Consider the following 17786-nt stretch of genomic DNA (forward strand, 5'->3'; position numbering starts at 1 on the left):
AGTAGCCAGGAGACTGTGAGCAGTGGGAAAAAGGTGGAATTGGGGCCGGGCATGGTGGCTCACGCCAGTACTCCCAGCACTTTGGAAGGCTGAGGCCGGCGGATCACTTGAGATCAGAAGTTCAAGACTAGCCTGGCCATCGTGGTGAAGCTCCAGCTCTACTAAAAATACAAAAATTAGCTTGGGCGCGGTGGTGTGCCATCTATAATCCCAGTTACTTTGGAGGCTGAGGCAGGAGAATCTCTTGAACCCCGGAGGTGGAGGTTGCAGTGATCCAAGATTGCACCACTGCACTCCAGCCTGAGTGACACAGTGAGATTCCGTCTCAAAAAAAAAAAAAAAAAAAAAGAGGTGGAATTGGGGTCACAGGAAGCCAGGGGTTAGAGGTTTGGGGGAGCAAGAGCCAGTTTGCCACTTATTAGCCGGGTGACCTTGGGAGATAAATTTAACTCCTCTGTGCCAGTTTTGTCATCTGTCCAGCAGAGACCATCGGAGTACCTGCCTCCCAGAGGCTGCTGATGCCTAGGAAGGCAGCTTGCAGCAGGGGCAGGCTGGATGGAAGAAGCTGGAGCCCAAGCTGCAGGGTCAGAGCATTCTCTCTGAGAGGGAAGAAGCCCACCCTCTCACTTTTCAGGCCAAAGGAGGCAGCAAGTCACCCTCAGGCACACAGCAGACACCAAACCCCCAGGGCTCCTGGTTAAGGCTCCTTTGGGGGCACGCTGGGGAGTTGGGAGGGGAGGCCCCCATTTTGAGTGGAGGGAGCAAAATAGAGCCAGGCAGTGGGGGCTGAGGGAGTCCTTATGAGGAAAGGAAGGAGCAAATGAGGACACCAGGCAGTGGGGGTGCGCACCAGTCTCACCTGTGAGCCCAGGGCACAATCCCCCACCCTCCTTCCCTTCCCCTGTGACTCCCATTCCCCACCGCTTCTGATACCCTTGCTGTGTGACTTTAGGCAAGTCTCTTACCCTCTCTGGGCCACCGGTGAAGCAAAGGCGTTCTTATTCCTCTAGGAGCATGGCCTTGGTATCCTACTCCCAGATCTGACAGCTAAAGGCTTGGCTGAGAGTAAGGGGAGAGGCCTCTGACAGGTGGGGGGCTCACCTGGGTGGTATGGTCCTTGAGCTCTGCCCGCTCTGTCTCCCAGGTAGCCTTGGCCTTGGCAAACTGTTGCTGAAGCTCTGTCAGACCACGGCGTTCATCCCGGAGCAGCCAGCACAGCTCCTTCAGCGTCACCTTCATGTCAGCCAGTGTCTTGATGTACTCATTGGGCTGCAGACAGGAGGCAAAACCTGAGTCAAGAGCCTCTGGGGGGTAGGGAGGGGAACCTGGGTTCAGAGACCTCACCTAGGAGTCCAGCTTGGGACTTCATGAGGCCTCGGGCAAGTCCCACGACCTCCCTAGGTCATCTCACCCATAAAATGGGAATGACAGGACCAGCCCTGGCTACCTCCTAGGCTGACATGCGGCCCAAATCTGACACCAAGAAAAATCCCTGCAGTTACAGTAATAATTATTCAGCCTAATTCTGAGCTGAATCATCTGGCTTCTTCAAGGCTCTGCAGTGTCTGCGCCGTGGGTCTTTCTCCTCACTCAGGATCTGCCTCTCTGACCCGCTGCAGGCCAGATGTGGGGTCTAATTCATGGAGACTCCCTCAGTTTGCCTGACTCTGTCCCAAATCTTCTCTCCTGGGCCCATGCCCTCATTTCCCATCCCTACCCCAGCTCACCGTGTGTGACCCTGGGATCCTGACCCCACTGTTCTCTCCGACTTATGGCTTGATTTGAAGGTTCCTGACCCTAAACCACAAGGCCCCTCTTCAGATGACTCTAGCCTGATATCCTTACCCTTACCACGTACCTCCCAAGCCATACTCAATACCAGAACACCTTGCCACACCTTGGCACACACAGTTCTCTTGGTCCAGAATAGTCTTTCCCCTGTTCTCTATTAGGTAAACTCCTATACAACCTTCAAAACCCATCATCCATGACCCCTTCACTGTGATACTGTCCCCTATACTGCAAACAGAATTACTTGCTCTCTTGCCTATGACCCCACAGTCCATCATCTGGACTCCGTTACTGCCCTGGGATGACCAGGCAATAACCTGCAACTTCAATGTCCAGGAATGGGGTCAGAGAAAGCAGTAGGAATTGATTACTGAGCAGACAAAGGAATGAATGGACACAACAGGACCGGGAAGGGGCTGGAAACACACCGTGTTCTGGGTCCAGCTGTCCCCCGTGCAGGCCTTGTTATCAGAATGCTGAGCGTTTATCTCCTCTTCCTCCATCAGCAAGTACAGCTCCTTCATGCTGTTCACCTGTTTTTTAAAAACCATGCTTAACAGCAGGTGGCAAGTTTTCCCAATTTTAATTCCAACCTTGGGCACCATGTAGGTCAAGGAGCACGGCTGGACAGTCAGGCCCTCCTAGCCTCCCACGACATCTATTCTGCCCCAAAGACCACGAAGCATCCCTGAGAGTCACTCTGAAATAACCATGTTGACAGGCTGGGTCAAGGCAGGTACTGCGGTTGAAATGAAAAGACCACACGCACTCCCACAATGCTACATAAGGGTGACCAAAGGTTTGGGCGGACAGAAGGGACCTTGCTGGGGGGTTGGATTTCTTGCTGATGGATTCTGGGCAAGAGTCCAGGGCCAGCCAAGGAGATCAGGGACCTAGTTCAGGATGGAAATAAGGCAAAAGGGAGCAAGTCACCTTCTGTGCTCAAGCAATCCTCCTGCCTCAGCCTCCCAAAATGCTGGGATTATAGGTGCGAGCCACCGTGCCCAGCATGATTATGTTTGTATCTTATTAATTATGCTTATTTTGGTAAATGCATATATTTCTTAATTATAGGCATATATGTTATATCATTTTCTGTGTCTCTTTTTTTTTTTTTTTGAGATGGAGTCTCACTGTGTCATCCAGGCTGGAGTGCAATGGCATGATCTTGGCTCACTGCAACCTCTGCCTTGAAGGTTCAAGAGATTCTCCTGCTTCAGGCTCCCGAGTAGCTGGGACTACCAGTGTGAACCACCGTTCCCAGCTAATTTTTGTATTTTTAGTAGAGACAGGGTTTCATCTTGTGGGCCAGACTGGTCTCGAACTCCTGATCCCAAGTGATCTGCCCACCTTAACCTCCCAAAGTGCTGAGATTACAGGCGTGAGCCACCGCACCTAGCCAATTTTCTATGTTTATGCCCTATTTTTTTTTTTTTCCCTAAAGTAAGTTTCTCTCTCTTTTACTCTAGGATATGGAAATGGCTAGAAAGGTTTTCACCAAATGTGGAGGGTTCGTCTGAGACAAACTGACTTAAAATATAGACTGTGTGGCCTGCAGGTCATTCCCTTAAACTGGGCTTCATCCAGAGGCCTGTGAGACTTCCAAACTGGTGAGAGGGCTTCTATGTTTCCAAACGTCACAGAAGAGACAGCTTCAGATAGGAGGCCCGAGGCAAATGCTCCCAGGGGCGGCCCTGTGTCAGGCACTGCAGGGCCAGGGCAGCAGGGTGTGGGCCCATGGAATGTTGAGCCCCACTGAGATAGGGTGATGCAGGGTCTTGCTACACACTCAGGTCTAGCTGTCTTGCCTGGCTCCTGGGGCATCTGGGCTCCTCTGGAGTACCCCTGATGGCATAAGTGGCACCTTGAGGCATGCCAGTGCTCCCTACTGGATCTGGACAGGGAACTACAGAGAGTAGCCTGGACCAGAGGAGGGCCAAGCCTGGGCTAGCCTCGAGGTACCTGAACCCAAAAGGACAAGGCCAAAGTGAACAATATCAACTAAGATGAGTGTGACCAAGGTCTGACATCCTTGTAAGTCCCCTTCTCTTCCCTGATGTGTTGATGTGTGCTGCTGTGCTGATGACAGGAGGCAGGGGCTTTGAGCAGCAAAGGGTCCTGCACAGACAGGGGCATGAATGGGCCAGGTGGGTCCTTTCTAAGCTTCTTACATTCCCAAAGCTCCACCCTCACATGTTTCCTGCCACATCCTAATACCACCTGTACTATCACCAATGTTTTTAAGCCAGCCTACTCCCTCTTGTTAAGTAAACATATCTTTCGGCCAGGCATGGTGGCTCATGCCTGTAATCCCAGCACTTTGGGAGGCCAAGGCGGGTGGATTACGTGAGGTCAGGAGTTCGAGAGACCAGCCTGGCCGACATGGAGCAACTCTGTCTTTTTTTTTTTTTTTTGAGACGGAGTCTTGCTCTCTCTCCCAGTCTGGGGTGCAGTGGCGCGATCTAGGCTCACTGCAAGCTCTGCCTCCCGGGTTCACGCCATTCTCCCGCCTCAGCCTCCCGAGTAGCTGGGACTACAGGCGCCTGCCACAATGCCCAGCTAATTTTTTGTATTTTTAGTAGAGACGGGGTTTCACCATGTTAGCCAGGATGGTCTCGATCTCCTGACCTCGTGATCCACCCGCTTCAGCTTCCCAAAGTGCTGGGATTACAGGTGTGAGCCACCGTGCCCAGCCAAGAAACCCTGTCTTTACTAAAAATACAAAAATTAGCTGAGCATGGTGGCATGTGCCTGTAATCCCAGCTACTCGGGAAGCTGAGGCAGGAGAATCGCTTGAACCCGGGAGATGGAGATTGCAGTGGGCTGAGATTGCGCCACTGCACTCTAGCCTGGGCTGGAGTGAGACTCCATCTCGAAAAAAAAAAAAAAAAAGCAACAAATGCAGGAAGGAAGACTGCATGCTGACGGCAGGTATGTGAGCCTAGGAGTTGTGTCAATACCAGCTGGGCGTCCCTTCCCTGTCCCTCTCTCCCCAGCCCACACTCCCAGTCCCAGTCCCAGGCCCAGGCCCAATCTTACCTCGAGGAAGTCATCCCCCTCGCTGGGCAAAACCTTGCCCTGCCGCCAGCGCTTGAGGAACCACCTGAGCTTCATGAAGAGCAGCAGGAAGTTGTGCTTGAACTGCTGGGACTCCTGCACCAGCATGTTCTTCTCCTGGCTCCAGAATTTCTGCTCCAGCCTCCGCTGGAGGCTCAGACTCTGCAGCTCAAATTCCCGCCTCAGGAGCGCCCTCTGCTGGTCCTCCTTCAGCTGCCGGGGGACAAGAGCTTGAGCAACCCCAGGGCCCTGCCCTCTCCCCCACCCGTTTCCGGGCCCCTGCACAGGGGCAGGGTGGAAAGTCTGGGTGGTGCTTGTGAGTGATCCCTGCTGGGGATCCCACCACACGTGGCGCAATCTATTCAGATGAGCACTGCCCTCTGCTACTGCAAAAACAGTGACACATCACTGAAGGAGCTGGGATTTGACCCTGGCTCTAAAAAACCATGACATCATATACTGAGCACCTCCTGGGCACCAAATGTCTCACATGAACGCTCATGTTCATGAGGAACCTGCGAGGGTGAGCGATGATAGCAGGGAGGGGTGACACATGGAGAGCAAAGGGCGTGCCAGGGTTGAGGACAGCTGATGACTAGGCAACACCCTAGGAAGCAATGCAGTGTCATGCCTAACAGAGGGACCTGGATTAGAGGCCCAGCCCTGCCACGTTCTGGATGTGCAACCCTGGGCAGAGCACTCCGGCTCTCTGGACATCAGTTTCCCCATGTGCAAAATGGTGATAAGGGAGGGCACAAGGATTAAAAGACATAATGGGTAGAAAGTACATTGGACAGGCCCACCATACAGTAAGGGCTTAACAAATGTTATTCCAGAACTATTATCTTGATTAGAAGCCAGGCCTGATGAGGGCACCATTTCATAAATGGGAAACTGAAGTCCTGAGAGAAAACAGGACTGGCCCCAGGTCCCACAGGCAGCCAATGACAGCCCTGTTACACAGCTAATGCACAATGGCAAGGGCAATAACATCCCAGCAGGGCACAGGCGCTGAAGACTCAGGTTTCCCTTGACATTCTTTCATTCTTTTTTTTTTTTTTTTTAGATATCACTCTGTCACCCAGGCTAGAATGCAGTGGGACGATCTCGGCTCACTGTAACCTCCGTCTCCTGGGTTCAAGCGATTCTCTTGCCTCAGCCTCCTGAGTAGCTGGGATTACAGGCGTGCTGGTGCACGCCTGGCTAATTTTTGTATTTTTAGTAAAGGTGGGGTTTCATCATGTTGGCGAGGCTGGTCTCAAACTCCTGGCCTCAATGATCTGCCTGCCTCGGCCTCCCAAAGTGATTACGCCTGGGATTACAGGCCACCACACCCAGCCTCCCCTGACATTTTTGACTTCAGAGGGCCCATAGATCCTCAAGGCCTCTGCTTCCAGCTCAGAGAGGCTATAGGAATAGCTGCCTGAAAGTGCTGGGCACCACACACCTGGACCATTTTCTGGTTGAAATTGTCGGCCTCCTCCTTTCGTAGCTGCCGCTCCTGGGAGAGCTGCTCTTGCAAGCCCCGGAGGCTGTCGTGGGCCTCAGCCAGCACCAGCTGCAGCTCCTTGATCTGTGGTACAGACACGGGACACAGATAAAGAGGAGGGAGAGAGAGGAAGAAGTGGATAGAAATTGTGATCTAAGGATGACAGTGGTAGGGGAACGATGGGATGCTGGACCCAAGCTGTCCAAATACAAATCAGGCAGAATGACTGTCCCCACCTCCGAGGGTCGTCATGATGATTAAATGAAACAGTACATATCAAATCTGGCTTTTGTTACCATTGGAACTTGTTCTTTTCTCTCTGAAATTTATCTTAATAAGGTACTGGGAAAACTAAGTTTGATTCACAAAGATGTTCATTGTTTCATTGTTTATAATTGCAATATTTTAGAAACAACTTAGATACTAAATGATGGGACTTAAAAGATGTTTAATGGATCTATACGTATGTAACAATCCATTCAGTGGTACCCTTAAGGACAGTGTCCTTTATTTTATGTATGTTATTATGTTATACTTCAACAGAAAGTACAAAAACAAAACCAAAAAAGCTATAGACCTCCATAGAAAAACATATAAAGGACATGGACACACACAATAAATGTAACCAGTGGGAACTACGTGAAGACCTTCTGACCTCCGACCTTCACCCACCCTTCCCTCCCTCCCTCCCTCCCTCCCTCCCTTCTCTCTCTCTCTCTCTCTTTCAATGGAGTTTCGCCAGCTTTGAGCGCCATCTTGGCTCACTGCAACCTCTGCCTCCCGGGTTCAAGCGATTATCCTGCCTCAGCCTCTCAATTAACTGGGATTACAGGCACCCGCTACCACGCCTGGCTAATTTTTATATATTTTTGATAGAGACAGGATTTTGCCATGTTGCCCAGGCTCATCTCGAACTCCTAGGCTTAAGCAATCTGCCCACCTGGGCCTCCCAAAGTGCTGAAATTACAGGTGTGAGTCACCGTGCCTGGCCCCAGAACTTCTACATAAAACCTTCCTAGGCAGGGCAAATGTCCCTCTGTGAGAAAGTAAACATTCATTATATGGTCAATAATATGATGATTTGGCAGTGGAAGGCACAGTGACTTGAGGTATATCTTCTATATCTGTTTTGCATTAAAAATTTTTGCAGGGCTACATACTGTCTGCTGTCCCTGGTTTCCTCCCTGAACTCAGTGTTCAACAGCACTGGGCAATTGTCACTGCTCAATAAAGAGTGGCTGAATGAAACAAATAATTGAATGTGTGCAGGAAATAATTTTTTCTACAGGTAAGCCTATAGAATAGGCCTATTTCCTGGCAGGGCACGGTGGCTCACGCCTGTAATACCAGCACTTTAGAAGGCTGAGACGGGAGGATCACTTGAGCCCCAGAGTTTGAGACCAGCCTAGGTGACATGACAAAACCCTGTCTCTACTATAAATACGAAAATTAGCTGGGCATGGTGGTGCACGCCTATAGTCCCACCTAACCGGGAGGGCTGAGGCATGAGATTCGCTTGAACTCAGGAAATGGAGGTTACAGTGAGCCAAGATCGCACCACTGCACTCCAGACTGGACAACAGAGCGAGACTCGGTCTAAAAAAAAAAAAAAAAACAAAAAAAAGAATAGGTCTATTTCGTTTTCTTAGAAAACGACAACTAAGTTATCTCAGTTTTTTCTCTTTTTGCCATGGCTTCCAGGAAGCTCACTTAGAGAGTCTGATCCATCAGCTTCAAGTGAGTTTCTCCTTCCTACATAGTCATGGGCTGGCCTTCCTGGGACCACAGAGTCATCTTCCAAGAGATGCTCAGAAAGGTGCTCAGGCTGGAAAATACATAGGACTCTGCAAAGTTCAGGGTTTCAGGGATACTCCACCCAGTCCGTAGGAGCCTTTTCCTGCTTCAGGCTCATTATGAAGAGCAAGGAGAAGCTCAGTAGGCTTAGAAGGGGCTCAGAACTACCCAGAATTCCCTGAGGATCAAAGAATTCTAGCAATTCAGTAACTACCATTCACTCTAACCCTCCCACGTTACAGATGGGGAAGTTGTGGCCAGAAGGTAGAAATCTGTCCAAGGTCACGCAGGAACACTGGTAGAACTGAGACTTGAACTCAGGTCCCCTGAGTCCCAGAGATGTGTCTTTATCATCATAATTATCATCCTCCTCCTCATCCTCACCCAATGTGGACCAGGCCTTAAGCTATGGCTTTTCATGTATTTAATCCTTTCAACAACCCTATGAGGCACCTTCATTTTACATGCGAGAAAACTGAGAATCAGAGAGGTAAAATGACTTATCCAAGATCTCACAGCCAGTATAGAGTGGATCCACAATTGAAACCCAAACTGCCTGACTATAGAGACTGCTGCCTTCCTGCTACATACATGAGTAGTTCCATTAAATTACATAAATTGTTAAATTCCCAGTGGAATTTAGTACAGAAGAAAAAATAATTTATGCAGATGAGTTTATAAGTTTCCTTGGATCAGGCCATAAGAATGTCCCAAACTTACTTATGTCCCTTCTGGCCTTGGCTGCCAGGAAGCCTGGAACCAAATGGAATGCCCCAAACCCATATCCTCACCAGCTAAGTGATATATGGACCACTCTGCTTTTGACAGGGCTCAGTCACTCTCCTCCCACCCAATCCCATGCTTGCTCAGGCCTAGACCCACCTCAGAGGCATAGGAATCATTGTCTTCAGCTCGGTAAGGCCTGAAGCTCCGGCTGGGGTCGGGCTTAGAGTCCAAGTCACCAGTGCGGAAGGCCTCTCGGATCCTGGGCTCCCATTCCGGCAGGTCCCTGAAGTCAGGTGACTGCACCCAGAGGCACAGGCAGAACAAACCAAAGATCACCATGGGGAGGGGCTGGAGGGGTGCCAGAAACACCCACCCCCAGGCCTCTGCACTCCCTAAGAGGATTGAACCACCCACCTGAGGGCTGGGACCCTTGTAGATTCACCTCTGCAACCCAGACCCAGCCCTGGCTGGGGGCACTGCTGCCATTCAATGAATGTTTGCTGAAAGGATGAATGAGTAGGTAAGTGGGAAGTGATTTTTTGAATGTGTGTCTTGTGCACAAACCTTTTGAGTCAGCCCGAACTGTCCTATCACATCTGTGACCTCTGTTCATCCCTCTTTCAAAAAGAACCAAGAGGGAAATAACATAGAGCAGTCTATGGGCACAGTGGCATGTGCCTGTGATTCCATCTACAATTTGAGGCTGCAGCAAGCTGTGATCATACCATTGCCCTCCAGCCTGGGCAACAGAGCAAGACTGTTTCTTTAAAAAAAAAAAAAAAAAAAAAAAGGCAATGTGCTTGCTTAAAAAAGTAAGATGAAACCGGATCAACAGGTCTTGAGTTACAGAAATTATGGCACATATCCACTGTATAATTGTTAAAAAGAAAGTGCTAAATCTCAGAAGGGCACAATGGCTCACACCTGTAATCCCAGCACTTTGGGAGGCCGAGGCGGGTGGATCACCTGAGGTCAGGAGTTCAAGACCAGCCTGGCCAACATCGTGAAACTCCGTCTCTACTAAAAATACAAAAATTAACCAGGTGTGGTGGGGCATGCCTCTAATTCCAGCTACCTGGGAGACGGAGACAGGAGAATTGTAATTGCAGCTACCCGGAAAGTGGAGACAGGAGGCGGAGGTTGCAGTGAGCTGAGATCGCGCCACCACACTCCAGCCTGGGCGACAGAAGTAAGACTCTGTCTCAAAAAAAAAAAAGAAAAAAGAAAGTGCTAAATCGCTCTCTTTCCCTGGAAATGAAAAACTCCCTGCCATTGCTCTGAGGATGAAGATCAAACCTGCCACATGCTCAGTGCAGTCCAGCTTCACATTGTCTCTTCACTCAGCGCCGTGGACACACCATGCTCCTTCCGCCTCTGATCTGAGCTGTGTCTTTGCACAGGCTATTTGCTCTGCTGAAAACACTGTGCCCCCAGCCATCCATCCCTCTGACCTCTGGTCAGATCAGAGGCCTTCCCTCAGCACAGGGTCTAGGTCAAGTTCCTTGTTCATAAAACCATGTACGTTTCCTTCAGATTCTTCTCTCAGTGTCTAATTGCACATTCACTGACATGGTATTTTGGGTGACTCTGCCCCACTAGATGATAAGGGCCATGAGAGGTGGAATCATATCTGTTTTTGTTAATCATGACACCTTCAGCAGTGAGCACAAAAACTGTGAACAACAGACAAGGCATCATAAATTAACAAACTGATACATTGCGTTAAAAATATAAGTTGTGTAGTAACAATAGATATAAAACAATCTGGGTGGAAAAACAAATATATGATAGACACAGTGTAGAGAAGGATTTAGAAGGACAAGCTGCAAGGATGAAATATTCTAGATCTACTCCACTAGACACACACAAATACTGAAGATTTAAAATGTGACTATTAGGCCACGCACAGTGGCTCACACCTATAGTCCTAGCACTTTGGGAGGCTGAGGCTGGTGGATCACTTAAGCTCAGGAGTTCAAGACCAGCCTGGGCAATATGGCAAGATCCCATCTCTACAAAAAAATTTAAAAATTATGGCCAGGCACAGTGGCTCACGCCTGTAATCCCACAACTTCGGGAGACAAAGGCGGTCAGATCACTTGAGGTCAGGAGTTCGAGACCAGCCTGGCCAACATGGTGAAACCCCATCTCTACTAAAAATACAAAAATTAGCCAGGCGTGATGGAGGGCGCCTGTAATCCCGGCTACTTGGGAGGCTAAGAGAGGAGAATCGCTTGAACCTGGGAGTTGGAGGTTACAGTGAGCCGAGATTGAGCCACTGCATTCCAGCCTGGGTGACAGAGCGAGAATCTGTCTCAAAATAAATAAATAAATAAATAAATAAATAAAAATTAGCTGGGTGTGGTGGTGCTCACTTGTAGTCCCAGGTACTCGGGAGAGTGAGGGGGGAGAATGGCTAAAGCCCAGGATATGGAGGCTGTAGTGAGCTGAGATTGCACCACCGCACTTAAGCCTGGCCAGCAGAGAGAGAGCCTATCTCAAGAAAAAAAAAAAAAAAAAAAAAACAAACGAAAAAAATAAATAATAGGATCTGTGCATGAGACACCTTACCTGAAAGTCTGAGCCAAGGTCTTTTGCCAGAAGAATCTCCTTAGAGAGCCCCTGGGAGCCCAAGGGGGGCAGTGATGAGAAGGACTCCTGCTGCTCCTTGACAGAGCCCCCGAGGACTGCATCTGCCTTCCGCGTGAAGGCATTCAGCTCCTGCTGCAGCACGCTCAGGCGCACCAGGATGGCATGGATGAGCTTGGTGTCCCTGGGGCCCTCGCTGTTGTCGGGGGCCTCATGCAGCCGGAAGTCAGCACACTCGTTGTCCAGACACAGCCGGAGGCCAGCCGTGAAGCCATTGGCATCAGCCACCAGGACATCGATGGCCTTACTGACCAAGGCGGCCTGCTCTCTCAGCCCAGGCAGCACCTCGGCCTCCCTGGCTCTGCAGAGTCGGACCGCATGGGACTCGTGTGTCTCGCCCAGGGGAGCAGGCACACACTGGGCAGAGTCTCCGGCCTCGGCGTCCGTCTCCAGCATGGGCCGCGTACTCTGGCAGGAGGCGAGGTCGCAGCGCTGGAGGTTGGAGAGGAGCACGCGGTTCTCGTACTGCAGCTTCTTGACCTTGCCGCTGAGCTCGCCGATCTGCAGCTTGGCAGCCGCCAGCTCCTCCTGCGAAGGTTCACTGAGCACAGAGCAACTGTCCTCCGACAGCGCCACGTCCAGCTCGTGCTCCGAGCGGAACTTGGCCAGCTCGTTCAGCAGCAGCTTGTTCTGGTCCTCGAGCTCGGCAGAGGAGCGCCGCAGCAGCTCGGCCTCCTCTTCGACGAACTGCAGGTGTCGCCGCAGCTCTGCCAAGCTCTCCCCGCACTCGCCGCCACCCAGCACGGAGAAGGCCAGGCGTGCCTCAGGCCCCCCACAGCCACCTCCATGATCCTTCATGTCGTCCATCTCAGCCCGCAGGCCTCGGTTCTCCACCTCCAGCTCCACGATGCGGCGGCTCAGCAGGTTGGCTTCCTCCTCCACTAGCTTCAGGTGCACCTTCAGTTCCGTCTCCCGCGAGTGGGGGGCATCGGCCAGCTCCTCGGCTGACAGCGCGCTGTCCAGGTCCCCATAGAGCGAGCGGTACTTCAGCAGCTCCTCCTTCATGCTGTCATTCTCCTTGGCAAGCTTAGTGAGCTTCTTGCACATGAGGGCCGACTCCTCCTTTGCAAAGTGCAACTGGCACTTCAGGTCTGCACTGTCCTCCTGGGACCACGGGGACAGACACAACCCAGGAAGGTTAGTGCTGGGAGGCTCAGTACCAGCCATGGCATTTTGGGGAGCACAAACTATGTGCTGGGAACACAGGGATGAATCAGACACAGCGAGACCCTCAAGGAGCTAAGGGTCCGGGGGACACGCAGAGGTGTAGATGTTGAAATGACAGCAAGGATGGGGCGCCACACATAGCCTGGGAGTACAGGAGCAGGTGACATACTGATGAGCAACTGCTGCCACTACAGTTTCATCAGTAAAATGGGGCGGTAACATTACCTTCCTCCCAGAGACACAGAGGGGATTAAATGAGCTAAGGATGAAAAGGGCCTGGCACTCTGACAATCCCATACCACTAGGAGCTAACGGTATGTGGCCTTCGCTGCATATAGTACTTCATCCAATTCTTCCAATGAACCCCCAAGACAGGGATAGATAGGAAATGGAGCCCAGAAACTCAAAATAACTCACTCCAATCACATGGCAGTCAAGTGGCAGAGCCAAGATTCAAGCCTGGGTCTCCAACTCTAGACCTTTGGATTTGACTGTAGTGCTGCTTGCTAAGTTCCTGGCTGGGGTGGGGAGCGATCGTCTAAGCATCTAAGAACCATGGGCTCAGGATGTGGTTTTGGGAAATAAAGTGAGCAGTGAAACTAAGAAAATGAGCAAGGGGGCCGGGCACAGTGGCTCACACCTGTAATCCCAGCACTTTGGGAGGCCGAGGCAGGTGGATTGCTTGAGGCCAGGAGTTCGAGATCAGCCTGGTCAACACGGTGAAACCCTGTCTCTACTAAAAATACAAAAATTAGCCAGGTATGGTGGTGCGTGCCTGTAGTCCCAGCTACTCGGGAGGCTGAGGCATGAAAATCGCTTGCACCTGGGAGGTAGAGGTTGCAGTGAGCTGAGATTGTGCCACTCACTGCACTGCAGCCTGGGCAAGAGAGTGCGACTCCGTCTCAAAAAAAAAAAAAAAAAAAAAAAAAGAAAATGAGCAAGAGGGGGACAGGGCAGAATCTGGGATCCCCAGACCACTTAGAGTCAGGCTCAGGCCTTCAGAATAAAACCTTCCTACGGGGGCTGCTGGGAATTACCTGCACTGAAGTCTTCTTATCGGCCTTCCCCAGGGAGCGGGTTCCTCTTTTCTTCAAGGAATGCTGAAGTGAGATTTAATTAAAAAAAAAAAAAGTCAGGACTGAAAGCTCACAGAATAATGCACATGCAGAGACCTGTCACAGTGCCCAGGGTCCAGGGAGGGCCCCAGTCTCCAGGCCACCCCACCCTGACAGCATTGACTGTTGAGTAAGAGGAGCCCTCCAGATCACCCAGTGAGCAGCAACGGGAGATAGGCCAGAAGCACTGGAGAAGATGATTCTGAAAACACCTGCTCAGGGCTCCTCCCCTCCAGCCCGCTCCCATGTGTGACCCAGTTGGCCTCGGCGAAGACTTGGAAAGCTGTGTTTCTGTTCTCGTTTGTCTTTCATCAAAGGATTTCCTGAGCACCTATCAAGCGCCAGGTAGGTAGGTGCAGAGAACACAGCAGTGAACCAGGGAGGATGTTGTGGTGCTTTGCCCAGATTCCCCTTCGGAACTGAGACACTCATTCCCAGAGCTGAGACTTCAAAGCTGAGTACCTCTCCCAGCGACAGCCATTGGTTGAGGGGAACCACCTTGTCTAAGGGCAGGTGCCATCCATGGATGGAGCCCACATCCAGGGACGGGTCCATGACCCCTTGCCTCAGCTCTACAGGGAGGGCCATCCTAGCTCCAGAGCTCCCCATGGGATCGACTGAGATCACTGGTGTAATTCAGCTTCCAGCTCTGCCTCACTCCCTGTGGTGTTGTTCCCAAGGAGACTCTTCCATAAACCTCTGCATGCAAATCTCCATCTCAGAGAAAATCCTGTCTTCATGAAACTGACATCTAGTGGGAACTGTAATTCAGAATGAATACTAATAGATAACATGAATATGGAGGCTGGATGTGGTAGTTCATGCCTGTAATCCCAACACTTTGGGAGGCCAAGACAGGAGGATTGCCTGAGGCCAAGAGTTTGAGACGCCTGGGCAACATAGCAAGATCCTGTCTCAAAGAACAAACAACAACAATAAAATGAATATAACAAATCGTAATTACACATAAGGCTTAGAAATGGTCATGAGAGACTGATGGCAAACAGTGATTCAAAAATCCAGAAGCTGGTCCGGCATAGTGGCTCGTGCCTGTAATCCCAGTACTTTGGGAGGCTGAGGTGAGAGGACTGCTTGCATTGAGGAGTTTGAGACTAGCCTGGACAACATAGCAAGACTCCACCTCAAAAAAATAAGATGTTTAAAATCCAGAAGCAATAGGGGAAAAAATAGATACATTTGATTATACAAGCAAATTCTGCATGGAAATAAAAACTCCTTAAGAAAAGTAAAAACATAAATGACAAACTGAAAAAATATCTGCAATGTATAACACCAACAAAGGGTTGATATCCTAAATATGGAAAGAGTTTCACAAACAGAGCATCAAAAGGCCAGCAGACCTGTAGGAAAATAGGCTAGAGATATGAAAAACAGTTCACAGGAAAAGAAAGGCAAATGGATCATGGCACATGAAGACATCAAGGCACATGAAGATATTCAACCTCACTCCTGTTAGATAAATGCAAATTAAAATTACACTGAGATACCGTTTCTCACCTATCAGATTGGCAAAAATCCAAATATCTGATGACATATTCTATTGGTGAAGCTATGGAGAAACAAAAAGGTTCATAAATTGCTGGCAAGAATGCCAAATGGCACAAGCCCTACAGAGGGAATTGGAGGAAATGTTACAATAACAATTACTGAAATTTCTCAATGTTTAAAGAAGTCATTCAATTAGATGCACGATTCTATTGAGCGCTTCCTCCCAAGAGAGGAGGGGTGATTCATGGTGGTGGTGTATGTATAAAACCATGCTTAGGTTGCTTTGACTTTTCAAGGTGGGCTGGTATATTTTTGAAAATGGCCCCAAGGTGATTTGGATACATGCTTGCTCCATCCCCCACCTCTCACACCCCATACCTGAAAGTGACAGCCACTGATCTAATCTGAGTCCCATTTTTCTGAAACCAAGACAGAGGGGCAGGGACTTGTCCAAGGTCTCACAGTACACCCACAGCTGACCTGGGACCAGTTCTTGACATAGCTCTTGACCGAATTCCAAAGAGTTGGTAGGAGAAAATGTGTCTTCTCTGATGAGGGCCAGAGTGTAGCTAGCACAGTGGTTCTCAACCTGATACACATCAGAATTACTCAAAAAAAAAAAGAAAAAATGCTGGTGGTCTGAGGTAGGTCTGAGACATCAGTATTTTTCAAATGCTTTCAGGTGATTCTGAAGTGCAGGTCGGATCCTCTGTGCCAGGCAAGGAGAGCTCCAGATGGACCCTTAAGTACAGAATCTTAGAGCCCAATCAAATCCTAAAGAGACCTTTTGAAATGCAAATGAGGCAGGGAGGCAGAGGCTGATATTTCAGATGCTGGGTGCCAAGAGCCAGGAGCCAGTATTTGAGAAGTGCTGACCTGGGAGCTTTCAAAAGCTGGAAGGGAAGAGGAGGAAACAGGGCTATGGGTCAGAAAACGAGTCCTTCCACAAGAGCCAGGAGGCAGCAGACAAGGGCAGCCAGTGGGGCCCTGGACGGGGCACACAGAAGCAGACCCCCGTGTAGCATGCAAGGGGGGAACTGTGGGCTCAGACCATCAGGCTACGGAAGGATCTAGGCCCACCTATTACAAGCTGAGTGGGAAGGGCTGCAGCCTCAGCTGGGAGTTGAACCCTGGGGCCCTTGCAACGCTGAGTTTATGATCCCTGGGTGAACCCTTTCCTCTCCTGAAATTCCATTTTCTCATTTATAACACTGGGCCATGGATTAGGTGACCAGAGCCCCACCAATGACTGCAGACTCCCTGGAGGAAGGAAGTGAAGTGACAGCGAGGAGAGCCAGGGGTCTCCACAGGAACCAAGGGGTCAGGCATCACATGTGAATGAATGAGATCACCTAAAGCCATTCAAAGGACTAAGGGATCATGAGATTCACTGACATGGTAAAGTCTCTCAGACACTCTGTTAAGGGAAAGAAGTAACCAGCAAAACAAAACCTATAACCCAAATATGTCCACCAACTTTAGAATGGATTAAAAAAATGTAGTCTATCCACACAACAGAATATTTACTCAGCTACAGAAAGAAGAAAGAAATGGCTGGGTGTGGTGGCTCACGCCTGCAATTCCAGCTTTTGGGGAGGCCGAGGCAGGTGGATCACCTGAGGCCAGGAGTTTGAGACCAGCCTGGCCAACATAGTGAAACCCTGTCTCTACTAAAAATACAAAAATTAGCCAGGTGTGGTGGCAGGCGCCTGTAATCCCAGCTACTAGGGAGACTGAGGCACGAGAATTGGTTGAACCCAGGAGGCAGTGGTTGCAGTGAGCCAAGATCACACCACTGCACTCCAGCCTGGGCAAAAGAGTAAGACTCTGTCTCAAAAAAAAAAAAAAAAAAAAAAAAGTTTAAAAATATATAGAAACCTGCATTGTATGAGACTAGAGAAAGACCTGGAAAGATACAAAGCAAACTGCTGATGCTGGGTCAGGCTGAGGAGTAGAACTGAAGGAGGCAGTTAGGGAAGGCTTTCTTCTTTAATTTATGGGTTTTATTATTTCTATTATTTTTGAATAGATAACAAAGTCGCATGGTTCAACATTCAAAAAGGACATAAAAGAATACAGTGAACCCAGTCACCCAGTTATCCCGCCCCAAGGCAACCAACATAACCAGAGCGCTGCAGCTTGTCCTTGGAGGTATGCTAGGCATGCATCTGTGTGCTTTTCTAATGATATTTTTGCTTCACTGAGTTTATATTACTTTTTTAGATTAAAAAATGCATATTCTGGCTGGACGCGGTGGCTCACGCCTATAATCCCAGCACTTTGGGAGGCCGAGGTGAGTGGATCACCTGAGGTCGGGAGTTCAAGACCAGCCTAACCAACATGGAGAAACCCCGTCTCCACTAAAAATACAAAAAAAAAAAATTAGCTGGGCGTGGTGGTGCATGCCTGTAATCCCAGCTACTCAGGAGGCTGAGGCAGGAGGATCACTTGAACCCAGGAGGCAGAGGTTGCAGTGAGCCGAGATCACA

At 49.9% G+C, this 17786-nt stretch overlaps 1 protein-coding gene across 1 annotated transcript in view; it reads right to left on the bottom strand.

The window, feature by feature from the left end:
• The window catches only part of MTCL2 (microtubule crosslinking factor 2), an 86975-nt gene that overhangs the window by 26496 nt on the left and 42693 nt on the right, over positions 1-17786 (bottom strand). The window contains exons 4-10 of the mRNA XM_009233558.4: positions 13711-13773; positions 11429-12610; positions 9014-9154; positions 6296-6421; positions 4831-5061; positions 2220-2324; positions 1102-1269 (exon numbers count right to left, since the gene is read on the bottom strand). Of these exons, the coding sequence (XP_009231833.3) occupies positions 1102-1269; positions 2220-2324; positions 4831-5061; positions 6296-6421; positions 9014-9154; positions 11429-12610; positions 13711-13773 (2016 nt within the window). The remainder of the gene's footprint in view (positions 1-1101; positions 1270-2219; positions 2325-4830; positions 5062-6295; positions 6422-9013; positions 9155-11428; positions 12611-13710; positions 13774-17786) is intronic.

The sequence above is a fragment of the Pongo abelii genome, chromosome 21 (genome assembly GCF_028885655.2).
Source record: "Pongo abelii isolate AG06213 chromosome 21, NHGRI_mPonAbe1-v2.0_pri, whole genome shotgun sequence".
Lineage (NCBI taxonomy): Eukaryota > Metazoa > Chordata > Mammalia > Primates > Hominidae > Pongo > Pongo abelii.